Consider the following 11,343-nt stretch of genomic DNA (forward strand, 5'->3'; position numbering starts at 1 on the left):
TTTAAATTTTGCGTTTGTGACATCACACTTTAAGAATCTCCCCCCTCCCCTGCCATCACAGACCATCACAGAATCATGCCCCCCCCTCCCCCCTCTGGCGCGTGACGTCATTTATGGACGGCCCCAGGGGAAAAAATAATATTTTTTAGTTTTAAAGAAGAACCAGAGGAAAAACTAACCCGATTTTTTAATGAAAGTTGCTAAATTAAAGAAAATGAACAGATTACTAAAAAACCATAAAATCAGTTTTTAATTTAAATATTTGCCAGAAGGGTTTTGAAGAATACAGTACGATTCGGCCGACGATACGAAAAAAATCGTACGGATACTGTTTTGAACAGTGATAAACTAGTGATTAGAAGTAATTCTTAAAAAAGGACAAAGTTCAAGAAAAATTTGCTTCTGTCAAAATGTGTGGACTCCACTACTTACTTCTTGTACCAGATGGCGTTGATAGAGAAGAACATGGAAGAAAAGTCTAGTGTGCACGGCACTAGGAAGTGTCGCTGTCGCACTCCGTTTCCGTCAGTGAGTTTCTCAGTTTTCTCTATCGTCTTCGTCTCTACTGTCAAATTTTCTGCTTTGCGCTTTGCATGTGTATGTATGACTGTCTACAGTGTCTAGTGGTGGTAATTGTTCAGTTATAAAAAGTTAGGTCCTCGATTAATTTTTCTATAAAATAATGATTCACTCACTTTTTGTCATCAATCATTCCGGTGATGTTTTTATGGAAAAACATTGGAGAAGCATAATCCCACGTACAGTCATGGATTACTTTTTTGAAGCTCAAAGACAAGTTAGTATTTAAAACATTTGCTGGCACTATTAGATTTTCTCTCCTTAAGTAAAACATTGATTGATTCTTCTTAATCACAAATTAGCTTAAAGATTTTTCACTGTTTCAAAATGTAGGTGGTAAAGGATAACAAAGGCCATGAAGATGTGCCATGTGTCATAGCAACACCGCACCACTATCTTATTAGCATATACCGCAATGGTTTATATTTTGTTGCGGTTTGTATGTCTGAAGGTGGAATTTTATTTTATATTAATTACTAATATTTACAAGTTACTTTATAAGCTTATTTTTGCCATTTTTTTCATGAAGTTCCACCACTATTTGTAATCGAATTTCTACATACTGTTGTTGACATTCTTGAGAAATACTTCACTGAATGTAATGAATCGAACATCAAGGAACATTATGTGGTTGTGTATGAGGTAATTTTAATAACAAATTTTTGCCTCCATCAAGAAATAAGTAACTCTTGAATAACAAAAATTATTATAGAGTTGAATAATGCTCAGAGTTTCATGTTGTAGAGAAGAAATATTTCTTAGATTTTATTTCGTTATTATTAGTTATTGGATGAAGTTCTTGACAATGGATATCCATTGGCCACAGAGCCAAATATTTTACAAGAACTTATTAAACCTCCTAATATCATTGGAAATTTGATTAATACTGTTACTGGGAAATCAAAGTATGTAATATTATTTGAACAAATAGTATATTGGAATTCTAAGTTCTAACCAGATTTTAAAATTTTTGACAAGTGTGAGTTCGGTTCTCCCATCTGGACAGCTGTCAAATGTCCCTTGGAGAAGAGCAGATGTAAAGTATACAAATAATGAGGCATACTTTGATATTATAGAAGAGGTTGATGCTATAATTGATAAAACAGGTAAGTAAATTTTTCTTATGAAGTTACCAAAATAAAAATTAACTTTTCTTTTCTCTTCAAATATACAGGTTCAACTGTGTTTGCTGAAATAGCAGGTATTGAATTTATTAGGGATTTAGAAACTAAATGATGAATATTGCCATTACTCTCAAATTATTTAGGTAAGATCGAATGCTGTGTCCGCCTAAGGTAACATTAAATTTTTGCTCTTATTATTGTAGTCATAAACCTAATAAATTTAAAACAACATAGTGGAACTCCCGATTTAACTCTGAGTTTCATAAACCCTCGCCTTATGGATGATGTCAGTTTCCATCCATGCGTGCGTCTAAAACGATGGGAAAACGAGCGAATTTTGTCTTTCGTTCCACCTGATGGGAGTTTCTGTTTAATGACCTACCATGTCGGCTGCCAAAGTGCAGTTGCCATTCCCATTTACATAAGGCATAATTTTTTCCTACCAAAAGAAAATAGCCAATCGCAAACAGGGAAAATCGAAATCACTGTTGGTCCACGTCAGACTATGGGGCGAGTGGTACGGTCTTAAAAATGTGTGTATATTTCAATCTTGCTTACTTATTATTATTTAAATAGGTGGAAAACCTACAATTGAGCATTCCAATGCCCAAATTTATTCTGAACTGCACTGTAACAGTTAATCAAGGTCGTGCAACTTTTGATCCCGTTACGAAAATTTTGTTATGGGATGTAGGTAAGATTGACCCTACAAAATTGCCAAACATGAGAGGGCAAATTCACATTCAAAGCGGTGCAGTGATATTGCAGTCTACGCCCTCGGTCAATGTAAGTTCATTATTTATCTTCATTCCATACCTAGCGTAAAAGATTACGAGTTTACGACGATTTCGTGTAATAATTTTACTTCCATCAAATTCACCCGTTCATAAGCAATGGCTATATCAATTAGATCAGAAGGGTGACACATCTTTTATACATAATCTTTTTGATGGATCTTGGGATCTCTCAACCCTTTTTCCCTACGAGAAATTCCGATTTGCGAAACATGCTTAAATTATCTCGTTTCAGTCAGAATGCAGCAATGCGAAGAGCTATTTCCATCATTCATCAGATAGATAAAACTAAAGATTTGAAATCTAAAGGCTTGCAACGAAATCTTATAAAAATATCGCCTTAAAAAAATATCGTGAATTTAAACTTCTCTTGCTCTTGTTTTTCGCCTGGATAAAAACTGAATAGGAATTTTAATTTTTATATAAGAGATTTTATTTTGTCCTTTCTAAATTGGAAGTAATAATTTAAATTTAGTGTATCATGAATACTTCAATTTGTTCTTAATTAATTTGTCGATTAACGTCCGATAGTAAACCTTTTTTTAATTCATAACTATTTATTCATTCAGAACGTGACATTTTGTTAATTACTAGTTTTCAAATTTCAATGCAATAACTTTACGTTTCATCCATTAATTGCGATACAGGTCCAATTTACGTTAACTCAAATAGCCATTTCTGGTCTAAAAGTTCATCGTTTGGACATGTTCGGAGAAAACTATAAACCGTTTAAAGGAGTAAAATATCTCACCAAAGCAGGCAATTTTCAGATTCGAATGTAATATAATAATCACAAGAAAATGTCTAGCCATGGTACATTATAACCATATTGATTGTATTGCTTACACAGGAATAAATGTTACTTATATTCAATTGAATTAACTTGATATGTTAATGAAATTCAACTGGGTTTAATACTGGCTGAAACAATAAGTTGATTACTTGCTTTACTGTTGTCTATGGAATTTCCAACTCTTTGGGTCTCGACTTGCTCTCCATCAATTAATGAACCACATTCTTCTGCTTGACACTTAACAAGTATGTGTGGGGGATTCAAGATGCTACGTTTCTTCAGAAGCAATGGGTTTAATAAAAAAAACCCAGATGTACTTCCTATAATAACTGCCATCATCAAGTAAACATTGAAACTCATAACTATCAACATAACAAAGTAGCCCAAAGTGATTTGAATGAAGCTTGCAATGGATTGAAAGACATGCATTTTCCATGAAGATGTCCAAATCTATAAATTTAAAATTGTAGTGATCATTAGTAACAATGAAGTTTGGGTATATTAGTGGAAGTGCATTTAAATACTTGCAAAATTTGTGCATCTCTCACAAATGCTTGGCCTTGATGTTGGGCATCAATGCTGGAATGGAACATTTCTTTACAAAACGTTACTGTGAAAAATAGAAAGGCCAATAGAGCTGTTGCTATACATGTAATAAGCATACCTGATGAAAATGGAATTAGCAATAACTTCACAGAAATATAAGCTGTGTATAGAATAAAAACAACCTTTCCATCCTGAGATGTTGACACCTTTGAATATAAAATCCTCAATTTCATCACCAAACCAAAAGAACTGATACATTAGCATCTTGCTATATTTGATACGTGCTCACGAAGATTGCAGAATTTCGACTATTGGAAACAAGCAATATGAAATTTGACTTAAAATTTTTAATCAGTTGCTACACAAACAATACAGGGCTAAAAAGAGCCTACAGAGTACAGATTACAGAATACACATGAGAAAAATACAGACGACTTAATAAAAAACAAACCAAAAATTGGGGCTGGAGCTGGACCCTGCACAGTGCACAGCCATAGGCACAACGAACGCAGCCGAATGACGGAATGAGCTAGGTAAGTAGCTAACATATTATTTATTATACACGAAGTAAGTTCGTCTGCTTGGTTGTGTCATGGTAAGGACCATGGTATAATCATGGTGGAAGAGATGAATGGTGGAGCCACGGGATAGGGATTTTGCCATGGTGTATTAGTATGGTGGATTGGTGGGGGAACTTATGGTTGGAATCGGCTATCTCGGCTGAAGCCAGTGGTCGCACCTGATCAGCGCTACCTGGTGGACAATTGGGTGAACTATGAGCTATAAACGGTTTGAAAATTTTCTAAGTCCGATTGCACATTGCTTGTGTACTTATAAAGCTATAAAATCGTAAAAAAAGAGTCAGTAATTAAGTAATTCAGTATTATTTTTCCAGCTTTAATTATTTTAAAATTAATAGAAAAAAATATTAAAAAAAAAGTGATAAATGGGAACCGAACCTTTACCCTTTAGAGTTGCAGACCAGGACTCTAATCACTGTGGCTACCAGATGATAACTATCGTAAATTTTAAAAATATATACTATTTTTCAGACGAATTTACAAAATAAATTAGTATCTTGGTTCATAGAGGGCACCAGAGAAGGTGCGACCAGCCCTGCAATTTGCTGTTAAGAATTTTTACTTTTGCACTAAGCTCCGCCTCTTGTCCAGGAACTGGCTTCATTCGAGATAGCCGATTCCAACCATAAGTTCCCCCACCATACTAATACACCATGATTTGGCCAGTCAAACTGAAGCGTATGCTGAGGCAGGCCACTACGGCGCCACCGTCGTTTCTCCCGGTTTCAAGAGCTCTTACGGCAAATTTACATGTAACGGGATTTGAAACATTTATTTTTAATACTTAGACAGGTATGATGGTAAATCTACTTAATAAAAGGTAAGTTCATTTATAGGAAAATATTTTATAATTATCACGGAAGATAATTCTCGAAGTCATTTGAAGCAACACATTTCACTTTTTTAAGTAGTAATGTTTTAAATACAATATTTCAAATAATTTAATTGTATTTTTATTTCCAACAACAGCAACAAATAAAGTCTAAGCCTGGAATAGAGTTGGCTAACGTCCGAAGTTGCCGGTTTTATTTAAGCGTAAAAAAACGTTTGGACACGAACTCTTGCCAGCTCTTGCATGGCGGCTTACGGAGTTTCGCCGGTGTCATTCTTAGTTAAATGTTTCCCATTTCAGTCGTCTTCAATTGCTATTCTTAATTAGATAACTATATTCCTTAGTTATCAGGTAACTTTTTAAGATTTATTTCCCCTCAATGGTCATTGTAGTTTATTTATTATTAATTTTTAAGTAAAAGGCATTTTGTTTTCAAAGACAAAATCCTGCCCCGAGGAAAGAGAACCCCGCGCACCCCTTTGTCTCCTCTTAGTTTCTTCCTTCGTCTCTTCTTTCCATTCTTACCATGGGGCAGGAAATGGCGATATTTTTTTGTAAACACGGTAGGGACGTTTACAAAATAACTAAGTGATTGCGGTTTGCAGCCAACGAGCAACAAATGAACACTGTAGCATCATTAAGCACAAACTTAGGAGTCCGGGATTGCCCAACTTATCCACAACTAAGCTGTTCAGAAGAGGCACTAATGGTTTGTGATCCGTCACCAATTCAAAAGAAGGTATAGTCCTTCCAAAACAAATGGAGCTTGATGCATCGCACAGGGCGCCTTGGGTCGTAAAACGCAAAATCTTAAATGTTGTGTTGTTGGATCCTTGTGTATTCGACCGCCAGATGTCACGCGACTCACACCTTAGGAAGCAGCGGGCCGAAGCGAGAGGGCCAGTCTTCCTTGGGTTTAGCTACGACTCGGAAGTATACTCTTGTGTTGCTAAATACAATTACCTTACCCTATGGTTAGCTACAAAGACTAAAATTCAACGATCTAACAAAAATCTGCAGGCAGTAGCGTTCTGAAAGCAGTGAATGCCTCCTCATAGTCCATTCCCATGTAAATTCAAACTCGAGCATCGACGGCTAGCTAGTCCGAAAATTGGGCAACTTGTTGGCAAAGTAAAAAAAGGAAAGGACGTCATTAATCGTGCCGTGCAGTGGAAACTCGCAGATAGCTCGGGTGAACTTTGGATTCGGGTGATTTGGTGAGTTGGTGGTGGTTCACCCTAGTTATTATCTAGGGGAAACACTGCTACCCGTATTCGGGCCTTGGAGGAGGTTTTCGATTATATCGGTTCATCCCATCTCGAGGGTTCATTGAGAGTCTCAAGGCAAATAATCGTTTTGCCACTATCAAGTTTTCGATGGACACAGCCATCGTATGCGAACCGGCCAGTCCTGGCTTGCCGGGATTGCTGGGTCTGCCGCTTCTCTTGGGTTGAAATTGTTTCAAAAAATATTCTTGTTCCTTACGATGCGGTCGTTTGGTTTCGGAAGGAAGAGCAGCTATTCCTGCATTGCGAACAGCGCCAGTCCTTTCTTACGGATGTGGTGGATGTGGACGACGCTATGTCTGTCCAGAACAACTGGAACAGAAATCGGAGGCTCTTCTTCTTCAGAAGCGTTAACTTCAACAAAGACCTAACAATCTTTAATCGCAAAAATCATCTATTTCCGACTCAGGGTATCCAGGAGGAGTTGGCGGATACTTTATTTGCTTCGGCTTAGATTCTGGCCGTGGTATAGATGGAGGCAGGAATGATCACTGTTTTGGATTGGGCGGCGGGCGAAAATGAGATAGATGGATGCGCTGGGGAGGTAAGATAGGTCGCTTCCTCACTCGACGGTCCTTTAACAGCTTCCTGGGGATCCGCTTGGTCGTTCTGCCAACCATTATTCTTCGTGGCTGCCAACTTTATCGTTTGGTCTCACTGCCGCTTTAAGGGCTGGGTGACACGAGCGTAACTTCGGATCAGGTGATCATGCACCTTCCTCTTGTGGCTATTATATTTTCGCGGAATCGTGACGGCGGCGGCGCCTTACGTAGGTGACAAACGAACGTCCCTGCATCATAAACAATTAAACAATAAATTAGTCGGCTGACTGAAAACTGGGTATCAGATAATTTTTTTTTTTTTACACAAGAAATAGCTGACCACCTTTTCAGGACGGGAAAACCAACAGTAAATTGAAGAGATGAGGAATAAACGAAATAAGGCTGACAATCCCTACGAGGAAACCGAGAGACGAACGAAAGCTTACGATCTTTTTGAGGATCGACAAAGATTCGTGAGTTAAATAGCTGGAGGAGTAACATAAACTGGCAACCTGTAGTAGGGGGTGAGATCTGGACAAGTCTGGATAGTGGTTCTTTCCCCCTCCTCTCGCCAAAGGCTAAGAACTAAAAATCTGGCGAAATTATATGGAAAGAGAGGGAAACATGTAAATTTCTCCCTATAACTCTGTCGTTTACACTCGTACTCGGCAAAAATAGTCGTAAGCATGTTCTTCGTATGTAGTCTGCTAGAACCTCGATACATCGAGAAATATTCTGGATGTGCCCTGGCGGCATATTCTGCAAGGCGGCTTCCGTAGTCATCTCCTGCGTGGCAGATGCCCATTGGTAAACGGGTGTATTGGTGGAGTCCCGACGGTATGGAAAATGTAGTAAGAACCATTGATTCAGCGTCTTGTGCATTGATGACACTCTTTCAAAGCATCTACCACCGTAAAGGAACGCGATCCTTGAGGAATGAAACGTCCCCCTCGATTACTGCGTGGATCGAGGAGGTACTTCGTCCGGCCGCACTTTCCGAATAATGCTTTTGGTTTCGTTTGGACGGCGAACTAGTCACGGAAGGAAACTCAGCGGTTGTTATATTTGGCGAGAACACTGGATTTTTACTGGAAACGAACCTTCTTTCAACAGGCATGGTGGGCCGGTCATAATACAGCATATACCTTCGAATACTGGAAGTACGGCGCTGATGAGATACTGTTCAACCGGACGCTCGGATACTTGGCATAAGCCTACCCGAATACATGTCCCTAAGATGACCATTTTAGACAAGGGGTTGGGCATTGCAAAGGGGACTTTCCTTGTGCATGTGCAGCCCCTATAAAAACATTTGGAAATAAATAGATATAGAAAGTGATAACACTTTCAAAAGCTTTGGTGAAATTAACCTTTGAAAAAATGTCCCCCTTTTCCCTTTTTGCTAGATAAAGTTCCAATTTTAATACTTCAGCAACCATACATAGTACATGGTGCCTATCGACGGTTTGATTCCTGTAAGACAGGAAAACATTTGTCTCCTTGTTCGTCGTTTTTAAAAGTTGCTTGCTCGTAATTTTTTTACGCTGCATGTTTCTATCTGTTCTTTAGTATAATATAATGCAAGCAAAAACTCAACGGAGGAGGATAGTTTCATTTACAGCAATTCTTTGTCGCAATATATCATGCATGTTACAAGACACCGGATTTTCGTTTTTGACGTGGTCTTGGTACCGGGGTTACCGGCACTGCAAAAAGAGAAAATATTTAGATAATTATTTGATTCTCTCCTTTTTCAACATCACAGTAGAAACACCATTTCATTTTTGAAATGGGAGCAGGATTTGTGACAATAGATTAAGGGGGACGTATGTTTCCATCTTCGACGGAGTTATCGCTCCAGTTAAGGTTTTCTGTTGCGCTCTACTTCATACCAAATGCAGAGGACGCCAACAGCTTCTTTTTCTTTTTCATTCACGCACGCCTCCCACTCCCATATTTGGACACTGTTTATTGTTTTTTTTCTGATCCATTATGTTGCCGCACCTCGCGAGTTACGGAACGGAAAACACATAAGGAAATGTCGGCAAATCGATCCGATTTTTTCGTAAACCAGTCTACTGGTTGCCTGCCAGTAAACATGAATAACAAAGGCAAAATCAGGAAATCTGGACGAGAGACGCACACGATGGCTGCCAAACCACGCGTCTCGACAGAAATCAAGGTTTATCTAGAAAGGAGATCCCGTCATGGGCTCTAACAATAAAGGATACACACACACACAAATTAACACATACACTTTAAATAAATAACGACAAAGTTACGGACGTAAAGACCACCACGTTACGTGACGGCCCAAGAGAAGAATTTTGCACGAGCTGGCGGGCAGAAAATGGAGAAGACACTCTCTAAGAAACGCTGTGTTCTAAAAGGAAACTAATGTTTTGCTATATCTAAACAAGACTTGTTTGTCACCTCCTCCGACACACGATGTTTAGAATTTTTTTTCGAAACAAAAATGATTCTCCCCAACCAAACACATTTGTTTTCTTTTTGTTTTTAACCAAACGGCACCGAAAGAACCCCAGGCTATGCTGGAAGCCATGGCCTTGTTATCCCTCCTCTTATTTGCATATTTCTCAAATTCTTAAAAAATTTTATTTACATAAATAAATGAATTAACTTTAAAGTTGAATACATTACTTTGCAGCTAATGCATTTATCTCTAATTTGGTAAAAATCTAATACTCTGCATCCTCTTCTGTTCTCTAGATTTTGCTATAGATTTATCATACCTAGATGTATCAGATGCTGTTTCTCAGCATTTATATGTATCTATAGCCAAAATGCAATCCGAATCTCTATTTATTCGTTTTAATAGATAAAAAAAATATTCTATACTTTCAACAGCTATAAGGTGACATTCAGGCCCAGTCATTCAGGCCCGCGACGTTCAGGCCCACCTTTATTATATGATATGTCACTTTATTTTAGACAAAAGTACATATACTTCAATTGAAAACAAAGGAACACAAATCTTTAATTTTTTTGGATGGATTCATTGAGAGGACAATTTCAAACATAGTTTCAAGAAATCCATAAACAAATTTCAATTTTGAGGGATAATTGATGTCTAGGATGTGATAGTACATTAGCAAATAACCCACTGATTGTTCAAAAGATTTAGTTTCAGTAAGAGCTACAGCCGAATTGTCGATCTTGATGTAATATTCCCCATTTATGTCCAAGACACCAAGCAACTCCATGTCGCTAGCACGATTTGCAGCCTCCTCCGGAAGAAGAATTTCCTATAGTTATTAGAAATCGTTAGACTGGGAAACAAACATTAAAAATGTACTTAATGATGTAACTTACATTGAATGACTGGTACAGAAGATTCCATCCGTCAGCAGTTGATCCTTTTTTGTTTTGGGACGGTTGCGTATTGGCTGCTGCATGCAGTGTCAACTTTAAGACACATTTCATGCGTCCAGGAATATCTAAATGATAAAATAGTTTATTAATTTAAACTGAATTATGACAGGATACATTGAAACACAAACCAAAGTTTTCTTCAGCTTCCTCTGCCTTCCTTAAGATATCAAAGACGGCTAAACTCTTCGTAAATTTCTGTTTACAAAATTCTATTATTTTACATTCTGCTTTCCGCCAATTTGAAGCAAAAGTTTCCAAAGCACTCCCTTTTAAACGAAAAAAATCGTCTCTTACCTGCAATAAACAATATTTTATGCATAAATAATACACATGCATAGTAGAAATATTACGGCTTCAGGCATGTCCTTAAGACGAGGATATTTGTTCCAAAATACAGATGCGTCAACCTTGCATCCATTTTGTAAGAAAGCCCGGCGGCTTTGTTACATTGAATGGGACGTTTCCTCTCCCTCTTAAATCTATCACCATGTTTGTTACCGCTCCCTGCACGGCCATTCTTGTTGCAATCATTTTGTCTTTCAATGAGGGGTGGTTATTAGGTCTATTGTTTATGATTTCGTTTTCCGCCTGAAAATTGTCATTATCGTGCAAACCAAGGTCATCAATTTCTTCACTTTCAGACATAACAACGTCCCCACCCTCTGTATTAAAGGAATTGAATTTTTCGAAGTGCCTATCGTAATTGTAAATGTAGTCGCATGTAGCTTGGCAATATGGTTCACAACAACGAATGGGAAAGTCTAGTTCTCCATACTGCTTATGATGGCCTAAATAAATCTTAATATCCTTTATGGACTTCACTGCAACAAATTTTTTACACGAAGGGCAATTAAACATTTTCACTACAGTAAA

At 37.8% G+C, this 11,343-nt stretch overlaps 3 protein-coding genes across 6 annotated transcripts; 1 reads left to right on the plus strand and 2 right to left on the minus strand.

The window, feature by feature from the left end:
* The first annotated feature begins 473 nt into the window (after positions 1–473).
* On the plus strand, positions 474–3,375 carry LOC124327451 (AP-3 complex subunit mu-1-like). 2 transcript variants are annotated; one of them, XM_046786379.1, is made up of 10 exons: positions 476–796; positions 913–1,030; positions 1,109–1,221; positions 1,363–1,484; positions 1,558–1,685; positions 1,754–1,780; positions 1,847–1,874; positions 1,938–2,220; positions 2,280–2,489; positions 3,145–3,375. In XM_046786379.1, the coding sequence occupies exons 1-10, from the start codon at positions 683–685 to the stop codon at positions 3,277–3,279; spliced, it is 1,278 nt and encodes a 425-aa protein (XP_046642335.1). In that variant the 5' UTR covers positions 476–682; the 3' UTR covers positions 3,280–3,375. The 2 variants fall into 2 exon arrangements, with proteins under 2 accessions (XP_046642334.1, XP_046642335.1); XM_046786378.1 differs by lacking the exon at positions 1,847–1,874 and having other exon boundaries at positions 474–796; positions 1,907–2,220.
* Positions 3,301–4,399, minus strand: LOC124327452 (copper transport protein ctr6-like). Of its 3 annotated transcripts, none has more exons than XM_046786382.1 (4): positions 4,288–4,399; positions 4,019–4,144; positions 3,815–3,885; positions 3,301–3,740 (listed from the first exon to the last, which is right to left on the minus strand). In XM_046786382.1, the coding sequence occupies exons 2-4, from the start codon at positions 4,098–4,100 to the stop codon at positions 3,399–3,401; spliced, it is 495 nt and encodes a 164-aa protein (XP_046642338.1). In that variant the 5' UTR covers positions 4,101–4,144; positions 4,288–4,399; the 3' UTR covers positions 3,301–3,398. The 3 variants fall into 3 exon arrangements, with proteins under 3 accessions (XP_046642338.1, XP_046642337.1, XP_046642336.1); XM_046786381.1 differs by having other exon boundaries at positions 3,815–3,900; XM_046786380.1 differs by having other exon boundaries at positions 3,815–3,954.
* Positions 4,400–10,046: 5,647 nt separating this feature from the next.
* LOC124327664 lies at positions 10,047–10,832 on the minus strand. The gene is made up of 4 exons (XM_046786658.1): positions 10,821–10,832; positions 10,599–10,764; positions 10,411–10,535; positions 10,047–10,343 (listed from the first exon to the last, which is right to left on the minus strand). Exons 1-4 carry the CDS (start codon positions 10,830–10,832, stop codon positions 10,047–10,049), a joined length of 600 nt encoding a protein of 199 aa, XP_046642614.1.
* Between the last annotated feature and the right edge of the window lie 511 nt (positions 10,833–11,343).

This window comes from Daphnia pulicaria, chromosome 2 (assembly GCF_021234035.1).
Source record: "Daphnia pulicaria isolate SC F1-1A chromosome 2, SC_F0-13Bv2, whole genome shotgun sequence".
In the NCBI taxonomy this organism is placed as follows: domain Eukaryota; kingdom Metazoa; phylum Arthropoda; class Branchiopoda; order Diplostraca; family Daphniidae; genus Daphnia; species Daphnia pulicaria.